We start from the raw sequence: 14,164 nt of genomic DNA on the forward strand, positions 1-14,164 counted from the left end.
CTTACCAATTCTACAAATAACTCATGTTTCAAAATGGAAAATAAAAATGAACACCCCCCCATGCCCACAGACACTTAATCCAATCTGACTATACTGTTCACATTTCCCACTTAGCAATTTTCCCAGATCTGCTTAATCTCCTTTTTGTTTCTAGGGATCACCTAATCACTTCTGTTCATATACAGAAATTCTAATTGTGGGTTACGACACACACAAAAAATGATTTTAAATAACTTCTGTTAAGATTTCTTTTAAGTTACAGGAGGTTAAATTTTACTCCTGTGGTTTTAATACCACAGGAATAAAGGGTTGAAGTGAATGTCACATTTTACTGCAAGCTGAAACAAGTGAGGCATGGAAAGTGAAGCTTTTGTATTGCACAAAGTAGTGCAGAGCATACCTGCTGTTCACACAATTGCTTGCTAATCAGAATTACTGCACTTACCAGGCCATAATTCCACTATCTAAAGCTATGCCACTCAATACACCAGCTGCTTTATCAGCAAACGTGCCCAACCAAAGGCAATCCAGGAAAAGCCGTGTCGCCATGAGCACGTAGCAGGCTCTGACTCATGTTCTGGCACAGCTTCCAGTCACTGAATTCCCGAGAATTCCTTCACATTTCAGAACTGACAAAAGGGAACAGTCATCCAAGGGCATTCCCAAGAACATAAGGGATCAATTTCTCACTCAGGACTTACGCAGGGCAAATTTCCCTCAAACCAGTGGTGTTTTCCTCTGTCTTTACTCAAAGATCTATTCTTATCAAGTTTTCAGTGCTTTCAAGATGCAGTGCTAGATTTTAAACTGATACTGCATTAAAAACCACAACTGCATAATAAACTATTACTACTTAAACTTCATGATGTTGGTCTAAAGGTGTTGCTGCCACATCTGCAAGCACCTGGTGTTTGCTAGCTGAATTGGCAGGAAACCAGATTTCTCCATTACTTGCACTTTGCCATACGTTTCTACAACAAATTTCATCAGCCAACAAAAGTAGTTTTGCTCCAAGTTTTTCACTCAGGTTTGACTGCAGTACAATAACACAAAAAATGGAAATTAAAGTCTACATTGCTTTTTGCTTTTCTTACTAACAATTATGAAAACTATAAAACACTGGAATTTTTAAGGAGAAAATTTCATTTCTTCCTAGGAAAAAGTGTCTTAGGGCTGTAGGACACAATTCTGTCCTCAGTTAAAGGGTCAAGAACTGCATTTCTGCACATATCATTTTTCAGTGTCTAATCACAGAGTATCATCTATTACAAAAAAGATGAAATAACAAATGTACCACAGACCTGGATCTTGGGCAAGCGTTCCACCATTTTCTGTCACACGGGGTCTTCCATTTCCATCAAGTTAACTTGTGATTTTATAAATAGCAAAACTAACTGATGATTTTGAGTTGGACGTTAGGAAAAATTTCTTCTCGGAAACAGTGGTGATGCATTGGAATGGGCTGCGTGAGGAGGTAGCGGAGTCACCAGCCTTGGAGGAGGTCAAGAAAAGGGTCAACGAGGCACTGAGGGATGTGGGCAGCAGGCATGGCGGGGATGGGCTGAAGTTGGACTAGGTGATCACGGAGGTCTTTTCCAACCTCAATGACACTATCACATCCAATTTTTGCTTAATCCTTTCTAGCATAATTGAGGTAACAAAATTGTGACTTTCTTTCTGTTACCGACCCAGACGATAATTCAGGTTGGGAGGTCCCTAGCTGCTCAGAGCCCTCCCAGCACTTTGTTGTCTTCACAGGGAAAATGTTTCCTTTGCATCCAATCAATTGACACCGCCTTCACAATGGGCTAAAGTGAAACTGGCACCTCCGAGCACCTGGGCTTCACAGCTTAGCCTCTTCTACGTGTTTCACACCAGTTCTTCTTCACCGTGACTTTGTGGTGATTGCTACCAGAGGTGCTCAACTGAGCCCTGCCCTCCCTCACACGGCTCGCACCGCTGCTCTGCGCGCTCCCTGCGCTGCCCTTGGGCCTGCTTGCTTACACCGAACCTACAGCAACCGGGCGTCCATACACACACCCTTGCTGAATAATTCTACAAGCGCACACAGACGTGCATTTATTAAGCATCACAAACACGAATCACACATGACCAGGGCTTCACTGCTCTAGAGCTCAAAGCCTCGTTCCTCCCTTGCCGTCTGAGCAGCGATGGGGCCGTGCTGATCACAGCATCCACCCGAGGAGCGCGGCAGAACGAACGGGCTCCGGCGGCGGAGGGGCTCTGCGGTCGCACCGCTCACCGCCACCCACCGCACGGACACCCGGCGAGCCGCTTTCCGCCTCCTCCAGCGCCCCTTCCTGGCGGGGCACCGACCGGCACGACGGACCGCTGCCGCCCTCCCTCCCGCGGGGTGGGCGCTGGCCGAGGTGTGTGCGGGGGGTGGCGAAGGGAAGGGAAGGGAAGTCCCCTTCCACGCCCGGAAATCCCCGCAGCTCCTGCTGGGACGGCGCTGCGCTTTCGCAACGCGGGGCGAACCGCAGCCCCCCGCTCCCTTGCCGCTCTCAGCTCCGCAATCCCCTCTTCTCCTCCTCACCCCCAGCTCCCAGCCCGTCCCAGCCCGGCTACCCTGTGCCGCGGGGTTCCCCCACTCCGCGCCCGCCTCCCGCTCCAGCCCCTGCGGAGCGCTGCCCAGAGCGCCGCCCGCCCCGCTGCGGGCTTCCCCGCTCCGTAAGCGGCGGCTGGGCGGGACTCGAGGCCTTAAAGGCGGGCGGCTCCTCCTGCGCCGAGGAAGGCGGAAGAGCGAAGCGCCGGCGGCCGACTCGGTCCTGCCCGCGGTTTGTATGCAGCTGGCCGGGTTACCGCTCGCTTCGGAGGACGGAGAGAAGGGGCGGCGGTGCGAGCAGAGCCCGTCCCCCGTCATGTGCTCGGTGAGCGAGGCCGGCAGCACCGATCCGCTGGTGGCCCGCTTCAGGCAGGTGGAGGAAACGCTGGAAAAGCTGCACCGGGAGAACAGGAGCCTGAAGAGCAAAGTGCCCCGCTACAACGCGCTCTGCACGCTGTACCACGAGTCCGCCCAGCAGCTGAAGCATCTCCAACTGCAGCTCGCCGCCAAGGAAGCCACGGTGCGGGAGCTGCGGGGCAGCCTGGCCCGGCAACAGCAGCAGCAGCAGCAGGCGGGGGTTGGCGAGGCGGGTGCCGAGCCCGCCCGCTCGCTGGTAGAGAGCCTGCTGGAGCAGCTGGGGCAGGCGCGGGAGAGACTGCGGGACAACGAACGGCTCTCGGCGCTCAGAGTGGAGGCGCTGAGCCAGGTGAGCAGCGGGCCGTGCGGGGCGGGGAGCTGCGGCGCGGGGGCTCGGGGCTGGCGGGCGGTGCCGAGGGATGCACGACGGGACGGGCGCTGCCGCCGGGATCGTGAGACGTGAGGATGTGCTGCAGACGCGTAGCGAGGCGCTGACAGCCTTCGCGTAACTGTTCTTGCAAGCAGAACAGAAGTAGTTGAAACGTGGAAACTCTGTATTGCTTAACTCAAGGACGGGCTGAGAGAGTTGGGGCTGCTCGGCCTGGAGAAGAGAAGGCTCCGGGGAGACCTGAGAGCAGCCCTTCAGGGGGTATAAGATGGAAGGGGACAGATTCTTCAGCAGGGTCTGTTGGGGTAGGATAAGGGAAAGCGGTTTCAAGCTAAAAGAGGGGAGATTTAGATGAGATATAAGGCAAAAAGTTTTTTTTACAGTAGCGGTGCTGAGGCACTGGAACAGGTTGCCCGGCTCTGCTGGATGTGCTGTCCCTGGACACAGCCGCGGCATGCTCTGAGCACCTGATGGGGCTGTGTGTGTCTGTGCATCACAGGGCAGTCGGACCAGTTGGCCTTTAAGGCTCCCTTCCAAGCCTAAAGATTGTATGAACTCCTTGCACCAGATGAAGTAGAAAGAATTGGTACAAATGAAGTACAGACGATGGGTAACACCGCTTTCTCCATTATTTTTGTGAAAGCAATGGCTGGTTTGTATTGACAATGAGAGCACTTCGGTATTAGATTTGCACTCTGCATAGTGATGAGGCGGACTGGGGGAGATAGGATCTCTTTTCTGATGCAGTGCAGAACTGTGCCCCCTCCCACCCCCAGGCACTATTTCTGGGGCTGTCGCTAAGACTTTCCCATGCTCAGCCTAAGAATGCTTGAAGAATTTCTAAGCGTTTCTTTCTGTATGAAGCCGTACAAAGGAGGAATTTCCAAACTAAGAAGCAGTACTTAAAATTGAAACAAGTGTTTTTGTCATAAGCCCTCTCTTGACCTAATGTTTGTACAAAACGTTTTCCACATATGACACTCACCTAAAATGCATGTAAATGCGTTCAGGTCTGGAAATTTGTTGTAAGAAATGATCTTAGTGGCATGTGAAGACTGGTGGGGTCCAAATACGTTCTGAAGTCTGATGCTGAATGCCTTTAATCTGTAGCAAAGGGGAAATTCAGCACGATGTGAAAGAATGTAAATGTTAGTAATGAGTGCTATTTCTGTAAGTTAGACTGAAAATTATTTCTTTTAGATGTTTTCTAATGATGTGTTTACATTTTTTAATGTATATGCTTTATTTCTAATCCAAAATGCTGAAATCAATGCCACTAAAAATAATAACAAAAAAGACACTTTCTGAAGTCATTGGCCCGTGTGGTGGCAGTGCTTCCTCTGACTTTGGTGCTCCTGAAGAACTGGGGCAGTCAAGCTCGACTGCTTGCTCAGTTTCTGTGCTGGCACCCAGGGCAGCGCCAGCTCTGCAGAAGTCTGGCACCCACTGGCATCCTTTGCTTTTTGAGGATGAAGGGCACAGGCTGCTTTTGGCAAAGTCAGGACTGGTGTACTATGGATGCGTGCTACCTGAGGGTGGTCGTACCTGTCTGTAAGCTGCCTTCCTCCTTCTCAGAGAACCTAGCAAGTTAGCATCTAGTCTATGCTAATGTACTAGTCTATGCAATGTGGATGACCCACAGTCTTGATTCAACGATTCAACCAGAACATGCAGCAGTGAGATACGTGTTTGCTTTATAAGAGTATGCCAGGAGTCAGCATGTTGGAGCCAGCTATTGCCAATAGTTTTTGCTGCCACAAGGATTTAACTTTCTGTTTGCTTGTCCTTACCACTTGTCCTTTCCTAGGTGGGAAAGCTGCTGCTCTGATTTGCCCTTATCTCGTTCCAGGCAATAAGGATGCTTGGTTTTTGTTAAGATGACTTACTAGGTCCAATTTTTTTTTTTTTTTTTTTTTGAGGCAAATCTCTACTAGCAGTCTGGTCACTTAGAATGCAGGACTAGTAAGCATTTCTCAGTCACCACAGTTACTACTTTTAAACTGTATGCTTCTTGTAAGTTTCATCTTTGGTTTGTAGCTGCTGCAAGTGGGTTTCATAAACTCTTGGCGCATTTTTGCATGTTTCTGTGTTGTTCATTGTGCTGACCAGGAAGTGCTTGGATGGCTGCCTGGGCAGTTCCTGATTCTGACTGATTGACTGACCTGTCAGTTCTAAGGTTGAGTGTTTATACAGAAATGGATTTATTTTTACCTTTTAAGTACTTTGCAGGGAGTATAGGAGCAATATGGAACTACTGCAATCTAAAATTCTATCTTATGCTTTGGCTTTTGTGTTCACTTCGCTTTAAATAACTTCCTCCTCCCTAATGTTTAGGAAGTGCAGAAGTTGAATCAGCAGCTAGAGGAGAAAAACGCAGAGATAGAGAAGATGATAAACCAGCCTCCATATGAAAAGGAGAGAGAAATCTTACGACTTCAGAAGAGCTTGGCAGAGCGAGAGAAGGCTCAGGCCACCAGCGATGTTCTGTGCCGGTCACTCACTGATGAAACTCACCAACTTCAACGCAAATTAGCATCCACAGCAGAAATGTGTCAACATCTGGCAAAATGTTTAGAAGAGAAGCAAAGAAAAGAGAAGGGGAATTTGGATGTCCAGATTGCCACTGAAAGATCTAATCAGGTATTTTTACAGCTGCTATGTTTTGTGCATGTACTGCTAGCTTCTGAGGTGTAACACTGTATTATAACCAATAATTAGGGAGCAGTGAGAAACATGCCTTCAGATAATTTTGCATGGTGAAAAGACTATAATGGCAATCTCTAAAGAACTGATTGCCATAAGTTGAGGGTTGAAGCAGTTGTCAGTCACTTGAGCTCTCGCTGTCTCTGACGTTTTTTTGAGATGAAGTGAAGAGGGCATTTACAACCTCAGCAGCTCCCTGACTGCAATTCTTTCCTGCATGTACAGCAGGCAGATACCTTCCTGAGACTGAAGAACGTGTGCATCACTAGATGGTGCTGTGTTTTTGAAGGTGATACATGATGACTGCTGTAAGCATCTAAGTCACAAAATAAGGAATAATTTTTTTTGAAGTAGTATTTCTATTAACAACTCTACAGCACGTGGCTTTGCATAAGTAGTACAGAGCTACAGAAAGTTGGTTAGGAAAGAGCAGGTCAAAATGTCTTACCTATTTTTGCTCTGGGGTTCCCCTTTGCCCTCCCACTCTAAGATAACGCTTCTCTCCAGCAGGCGTGTTTAGACAAAGTGCTTCATGATAGAGAAGGGGCAGAAATGTCCCTGGTGGGGGCGGGGGAGGTGCAAACACCTGGATTTTGTCACATAGTGTTGTGGCTTTACAGCATCGTCACCTTAGTTGAAGCTTTTCAGCATAGGGTAAAGAGTGTTGTTCCACTCTTCCAGAAATCATGGTGGGTTGCAGTGATGAAGTAATTCATGAAAATACCATAAGTGAGTAAAACCAGAGGTGCTGCCTCTAAAACCAGATGGGATGAGTACGATGCTATAGCACTGCATGGCACGCATCGTTCTGTTGCATGATTTTGTAATGTAGTGGTAAGGCTGTGTCTCAGAGGATCGTGGACCAATGCTTTTGTGATGCATACATACGTAGGTCACTTGCACTCTGCTGAACACACAAGCAGCACTTCTAAAGGAAACTTAATCACGTTAAAACTACCTCTAAGAAACAGATAGAGGTGGAGTTGGTATAAGAAGAAAGGACTATATAAGGGATTTGAAACTTCCAGTATTCTTATATTTGGTATAATTGATAGGCAGGAAACTTGATTGACTTTGATGTATGTAATAACTAGCTAACCTTGTCCAGCGGGGACTTCCCTGTTGAAGAGAAATTTCAGAGGCAAGTACTAGCTGATTCTAGGGAATTTTGTACAAAAGTGTTCTATATTACTCACATACACTGGGGCTTTTTTTAAAGCAGATGTCACAACTGTAAAAAAAAAAAAAAAAAAGTGGTATCCTTTCAGTCAGCTTAGAAATTACTATTAAAAAGCTGCTTACTTTCTCGTAGTAGCCAAAATTGACAGTAGTAGCAGAGCAAGATGAAGATATATATGTGCCCTTGTCATGCATTTCCCCACTCCAAATAATAGTTTCCAATAACTTCATGTAAACTGCCAAGTGCTGTTGTCAGCACTGTAGGCCCTTTGGCACAGGAGGTGTGTGTTATTGGCCTTGTTGCTTTAGGAGGCTTAGAGTGCGACGTGATTTTATGAGACCACACAGCCATATTTAAAAGCAGTACTGAGGTAGTAAAAAAAAAAAAAAAAAAACAAAAACTGATTACATTGTGCTTATTAAGATGAAAAGCTGTAAGCTATCCTCTTAGTATGTATGTATTTGTGTTACTGATAGCAAGTACTTATAAAAGAAATTACCTCCAGTTTAACAGCATAGCTAAATAACACTTTCTTTATCTGAAAGTTACAGGTATTAGACAATGAAACTTCACTTCAAGCCCTTATCTGCAAACTACAAGATGAAAACAGAATGTTAAAACAAAAAGTAGCACACGTGAGTACTTCATTTTGTACAAAATAAAAATTTCATTATTTTGAATTACGGTATTTGGATTAACTAGGCTCTCCCATTCCAAACTTATAGGCCAGTTTAATGCAATTCCCAGATTGTTTTAGTCCTTTCAGCGTGGCAGTCTTTGTTCTCTTGGCCAAGAACAGCTTATTGTGTTATTTTGAATCTATTTTTGTTGTTAAAAATACACTGCAGAAGGAAATGGCTTTCTTGTTCCTTCCCTGCATCAATATTCCACTCCAGAAGAATGGCAATAGTCAAAGGGTGGCTACCAACCCTTCCCATGCCATATGATTTAATACTGTCTCTATGACTTGGCAGATGGAAAACTCAGCTTATAGCATAATGACCTTACGCTCTCCCATGGAATTGATACACAGTGGTTGAGTCAGCATATTATATCCTACATATGTAGAGAAATTAGAGTCCTGCCCATATAGACAATCTATGAAAGCTTAGAAGTTTGCATCTTCGTGTTGTGATGCTACTGGGTGGTCTTTCAGGTGGAAGACTTAAATGCAAAATGGCAGAAGTACGATGCTAGTAGAGATGAGTATGTGAAGCGACTCCACTTGCAGCTGAAAGAGCTGAAGTCACAGCTGGAGCAGCAGCACAGCACACCTTCAGCACAAACCAATTCTGAGCTGATGCAAAAGGAGATACTCCGGCTAAACAAGCTGCTGGAAGAAAAAATGAATGAGTGCAAAAAATCAAGGAGAGAATTAGAAGATGTGAAGAAGGCTAGAGAAGGAGATAATGAGCGCATACAAATGCTGGAGCAACAGGTTATTAATTTTTTTTTTTCCCCTAGATTTGGGAATTCTTTTTTTTCTATCCAGACCTCAAATCTTTTCCTTTTGCTGCTTGTCTTGCCTCATTTGGCTACTTAACAACACTTGGAAAAAGAAATCCTACTTAAAGAATTACATGCAGTTCTGCTGCCATTAAAATATTATTTTTATTTTATTTCTTACAAGATATTACAAAAATCTAAGATGTAAAAAAAGAAAAACAACTGCCTTTAAAGCAAAGATATGATAGAAATGAACATACTGAGATTTGGGAAATAAGTGCTTTTGAAGAAATAATCTCAGCCTCAACTATTTAATCTCACCTGCCATACTCTTAGTAAACTATTAACATAATTCTTTTTCAGGTCCTAGTTTATAAAGATGATTTCACATCAGAGAGATCAGACAGGGAACGAGCACAGAGTAAAATACAAGAACTTCAGCTAGAAGTTTCATGTCTGCAACACCAGCTAGCAAGAAGACAAGAAGGCAAGAAGGTAAATAAGCAATACAACAGTTTTTTTTCAAATGAGAACATCTCATCTACAATGTACTTTTAAGAAAACATTAAAAAAAAATCCTAGTACTTCTAAAACCATTTCAGTTCAGTACAGCTGTCACAAACTATTGCTTTGTAGTTTTGTTTAGTAGTAGAAATGCATCCCACTACATAAATATCTCTTTCTAGCCCATTTTCCCTCTTTTCATTGACCACAGTAATTGTGAATTGTTATAAAGAAGACAGGGAAAATTGACTTTGTAACAGCAGTGTCCTTAAAGCATCATGCTAGCTCTGTCCTGTTTTCTACAAGCCTGCTTGACTTTTTTTCTTAATAAAACTTAAAAAATGTCACCTATTCTATTTCCAGATCTTCAGGTAAAGACATACACCATGTTTCAGATTAAGGTGGTAACACCATTTTGGAGATATTCTTTTACTACTTTTTTCTCAAGAGCTCTTCTTTCTCTTTCTAGGACTCCAGAGACACAAGTAGTCGTTTCAGAGTTCACACTGGTAACCAAAATCATATGCATGTACAGACAAAAGTTGAACACCTACGAGGCAGCAGCCCAGGCCAACCAGGAGCAAGAAGAACAGCGTCACAGTCTGAACAGACTTCCCCACCTGCTGACAATGAAAACTCAGGATCAGAGGGCAGGGCACAAGGTGAACTTAGATGTCCTCATTGTATGAGATTTTTCAGTGATGAACTCAGTGATGAATTTCTCAAGCACGTTACGGAATGTTGCCAATGACGATGTGATGTAAGGCACATAAATCAATCACTACTTTATAGACAGTAAAACTTGGCCCATCTCCTATAGTCCTAAACCAGAGTAATTCAAATGGACAGCTATTAGGAACTAGGAGGACAAACAGGATCTACCTCTTATTTGATTTCACCTTCTTGTGGACTGTATGAAAGACTTTAAGGAAAAAGCAAGATGTTTTTGTGAAGAATTTAACAACTGCGAGCAATGCAAGCATAATGCAAATTCTACTACAAACTAAAGAAAACAAAATGTAGTGGTAGCTGGCTTTAGACTGCAGTTTGACTCTTGATCTAATTGTTCACAACAGTCTGAAGGCTTGTGGAAAAAGTCACTGAACTTGAAAATATCATTCTCTTCCAAACAGCACATGCTGAAGAATGTGGGAGGAACAGTTTGGCATAAGATAAGAAAAATCTTCTTGTACTTTATCTGGATTTAAAGTGAAAGTTGTTTTTTTTTTTTTTTTTTTGGAGATTGAAACTGAACTTTCAAACATCCTACCTGAAAATCCTTGTGTTCAACTAAAATCAGGAGGAGTAAAGAAAAAATTCAAGGGCTGGTTATTGACTAACACTAGCCTGTCTCTTTGCACAGAAACAATGTATAGGGATATTTATTTTTTTTCTGTGCCATAAATAATTTACGTTTGCAAAGGTATTTGTATAATTATTGACTGTATTCCAATTTCACTTAAGTATTTTTATAATAAAAGTGGTTGTGAAGTTGCTTTACTGTATTAATAGTCAAAACTATCTTTTAGAATATTTAAGTGTAAAAGAATCTGTTACTTAGTGGCTAACTAAATGTCATGGTTTCAGGTATGAGTTATTCCGTTCCTGCAGTGATAACCAGCGTCTCAAACTATATTCAAATATGTTGAAAATAACTCATTTCAGAGGACAAATGACATTTCAGATGCATGAGAATACATTTAATGCCCTACCCTGCTGCACAACATTTGTGGCTATGCCATTGCTAGCTTAAATTTTTTTGTGTCCACACTGGAGACAGTCCCTCAGCTGTATGAGGAAGTTGTTTTGAGAAGAAAGATTAGACATAACAATGTCTACGCACTGGGCCTGGAGGGTTTTTCTCAGCCATAGATCCCAGTATTTCTTAATAGGTCAGAGCTGGATGGTACAGACAAATATACTAAAGAAATCTACCCCCCCTTACTTTAACACCACCCATCTTCTGCTCTGGTTCCTTTTCAGTAGTGCACTTGAAAAGGACTGTGCATTTGTTCAGTCTATATTTGTATTATCTTTTTCTCCCCCCCCCCTTATTTCCAGTAATTGCTAGGATTTCCTACAGCATCAACTATCCCTTGGTCTCCCATACAGAAAAGTTTCTCCTGCTGAACAGCAGCTTGCTAGGAGTTAAGTCCAGTCTCCAATTTATTTTTCCATGCAGCACTGAATTTTCATCAGTTTTCCTCTCCGTTTCCAAGTAGTTTCAACATCATATAAGTGAGCAAAGTGTTCTTTGCTGTGGTCCAGGTTCAAAAAGCACAAGAGGAAACGGTACACTCTTTCCCCAACATACATAATGAAGCACCACAGCAGTTCTGTCTGTATGATTAACATCTGGATGGTTGCAGAACAGCTGGCACAACTAGAACTACACAGAGGGAAAGCTGCTCTCCTTGGATGAGAGGGAAAGAAATTTCCCTTCCTTGGGACAGCAGTAGTCCATCTCATGGCCTGGAGCCAATCCTCAAGCAAGACATGTAAGAAATTCTGGGATGAATAGTTAAAGACTATCTTCTCTAAGCAAATCTTAATTCTACTTTTTCCACAATTCTTTTACAGCCCAAAGGGAGATGATGATTTCTGCCAATATTGCCTTATTGCAATCACCAGAAAAAGACATGGACATGCAGTGTGCAGGTGCAATGTTTTTATTACTGATCTACTCTTTAACTAATTGTAAGCCTGTGATTGCTAGTTTGATTTTCTCATCATGGCATACATAAATGTGCAGAGATTTTTCTTTTTTTTTTCTTTAGACAATGTTTTCTTTAAACATTGCCTTTTAAGGTCTTGGAGATCAGATGCAGCACACAGAATATATGCTGAAAAAAATATGATTAAACTTCCTGTGGCATAAGCTAATCTCTCAATGGTTTGTTTATTTCTTTTGCCTAGCGTCTCATTAGACAAACCTTGTTTATGGTTTTAAAGTACATTAATGCTGCCCTCTGGGTATACTTGGACAGACTGAACGACTATTAGATATGGATGGAAGAATTAGATACAGGAAGCTGCAGTACACAGAAATCAAGAGAAGATACCCTTGATATTCTCATTGTTTCAAGTCCTGTAAATTAGTTCCCTCCCTGTCAAAGCAGATGTTGGAATGCAAATCCTGGAAAAGGAGGACTGAGGTGAAATGACTGCTGGGAAACTGGATATACCTACAAAGAGGCCCAGCAAATACAGACTGATGAAGTTTTAGATCAAGCATAGGTTGCAGCAAGTCTCTTAAAACCTAAAGCTACACAATAAAAAACTGAAATTTGAATACCAGCATCAAAAGTCCAGCTACTTTCCAGCATAAGAATACCTCAGCTTTGGGGCTATTTTACTACTTCCTATTTTCCCCCAACTGTAGTAAAAAGAACCTTACCTATTTCTCTGTCTTTGTGCTAACCAAAAAACCAATTAGACACTGTAAAACTAAACTACCAGCATCTTCTACAGCTGTTTGGTTCAGACTATAAGGCATACATTATCTGTCCTAAAAAAGCTGTTACCCAGTGCTTTGCCCTGTCCTCAGCAAGCACAGCATACACGTCAGTACTTCCCAAGCAATTCCAACCAATGCCTACATTCACAGTGCACGTTCCTCAAACTGTAGGCTGGAACGAATAAGAATTGTCAGCTCCACTGCCCCAGTGCTGAAGTAAAAGCAGCCATGAAATCACACCATTTTTGAACCCTTTACATTAAGGAAAGCTCCTTTGGCCTCATGCAGTTTTTTTTTCTGCCACTTGGACTGCTGTCCATATAGTGTGCATCTTGTTTGGTCAAATGGTGAAAGCAATGCAGCTTCTTTCCCAAAAGAAAGCAATGACAGTGCATGAGTAAGAAAGGAACTGTGTCAAATGAAAGCAACTTGAACAGCATAAACTTTATGAACTTTCATTAGCCATTTGTACGACATATGTTCACTGAAAACACATTTGTAAAATTGCATAGACTCTTGAGACCATGCAGAAAGTCTGCATGACCGTATGGGACTCAGTTCCTTATTTACTGCATCAGTTGCCAAAGGCATCCAACGTAACCAAACCCCGTTTCTGATTTCTGTCAATCTCTCAGCACTGATGAGCAGTACCCTCACTCGAGAGACAGAACAGTACTAAAAGGCAGGCAGATATACCCCTGTAGGTCTGTGGAGTCTGGAAGGAGACGAGTAACTGTCTCTTCTAGGCCTTGCATGAATGTGCTATCACACAGAGATGCCTGGGTGTATTTGTCCAACTACCTTCATGATTAAGTCCATCCTTCTCCTGGAATTGCTCCCTCTTTAGAATCACTCTCCTCAAGTTTTGCTCTCCAGAGCAGCATGAGTACAGAGCTAGGACTGGCTCAGGGCTCCTGAGCAGCTCTCTCACTAACAATGTTTTCAGACCACAGATTCAGTCTGAATGATGGCAAGTTAGTCTTCATGGCTGCTGGATTTAATGATACCATATTTAAGATAGGATTTTAAAGTAAATGCTGTTTACTTACAGTGCCAGACTATGCGTGTTGCCATGCAGAAATAGGCTCTTAGCACATTATCATGACAGCAACTTTAGGGAAGACTGAACCACAGAAGAGACAACTGGGAGAAAACTCAGCAGTGACTCCTCACCCCAAAAGCCCCAAGAGAGAGAAGATCAGCAATAAAGTTGCCTTCTGTAGCACAGCAAGTACAGAACTACAGAACCAAGAGCCTAAAAATCCTCTCATTTTTCAGCAACTTTAAGGCAATGCGTTTTGCCCTCAAATGATTTATAGGGCATCAGATCTTTTAAGACAAGCCTTAAGTGATGGCCCAAGATTAAGTGCTCACTAATGATAAAACCAATGACAAGAATAAAATTTGTTCAAGAAGATACCTATGTTCTATGTCTGTTTTTTTTGTTTTTTTTTTAAACTTCTATTTCCTGTGGCTTTGCTGCATGTGTATATATAGAAAGCAAGGGAAATTCCAAACAGCATGCCACACCATCGTACTCAGAACAGCAGTGCTTCTGATTCT

The 14,164-nt window shown here is 43.2% G+C and overlaps 1 protein-coding gene across 6 annotated transcripts; it reads left to right on the forward strand.

Annotated features, from left to right (window-relative positions):
• The first annotated feature begins 2,362 nt into the window (after positions 1-2,362).
• Positions 2,363-12,035, forward strand: TNIP2 (TNFAIP3 interacting protein 2). Of its 6 annotated transcripts, none has more exons than XM_085223582.1 (7): positions 2,537-3,272; positions 5,646-5,951; positions 7,746-7,829; positions 8,351-8,632; positions 9,004-9,135; positions 9,614-9,806; positions 11,725-12,035. In XM_085223582.1, the coding sequence occupies exons 1-7, from the start codon at positions 2,805-2,807 to the stop codon at positions 11,886-11,888; spliced, it is 1,629 nt and encodes a 542-aa protein (XP_085079708.1). In that variant the 5' UTR covers positions 2,537-2,804; the 3' UTR covers positions 11,889-12,035. The 6 variants fall into 6 exon arrangements, with proteins under 6 accessions (XP_085079712.1, XP_085079711.1, XP_085079708.1 ...); XM_085223581.1 differs by having other exon boundaries at positions 2,594-3,272; positions 7,740-7,829; XM_085223586.1 differs by lacking the exon at positions 8,351-8,632 and having other exon boundaries at positions 2,363-3,272.
• Positions 12,036-14,164: the final 2,129 nt, after the last annotated feature.

Source organism: Meleagris gallopavo, chromosome 4, assembly GCF_905368555.1.
Source record: "Meleagris gallopavo chromosome 4, MGAL_WU_HG_1.1, whole genome shotgun sequence".
In the NCBI taxonomy this organism is placed as follows: Eukaryota; Metazoa; Chordata; class Aves; order Galliformes; family Phasianidae; genus Meleagris; species Meleagris gallopavo.

Excerpts from the sequence above, each read along its gene's own strand:
- TNIP2 (XM_085223581.1), top strand. The coding sequence starts at position 2,805 with ATGCAGCTGGCCGGGTTACCGCTCGCTTCGGAGGACGGAGAGAAGGGG. Across the intron at positions 9,136-9,613 it reads GAAGACAAGAAGGCAAGAAG|GACTCCAGAGACACAAGTAG; the intron begins GTAAATAAGCAA and ends TTCTCTTTCTAG. Across the intron at positions 9,807-11,724 it reads ATCAGAGGGCAGGGCACAAG|CCCAAAGGGAGATGATGATT; the intron begins GTGAACTTAGAT and ends ATTCTTTTACAG.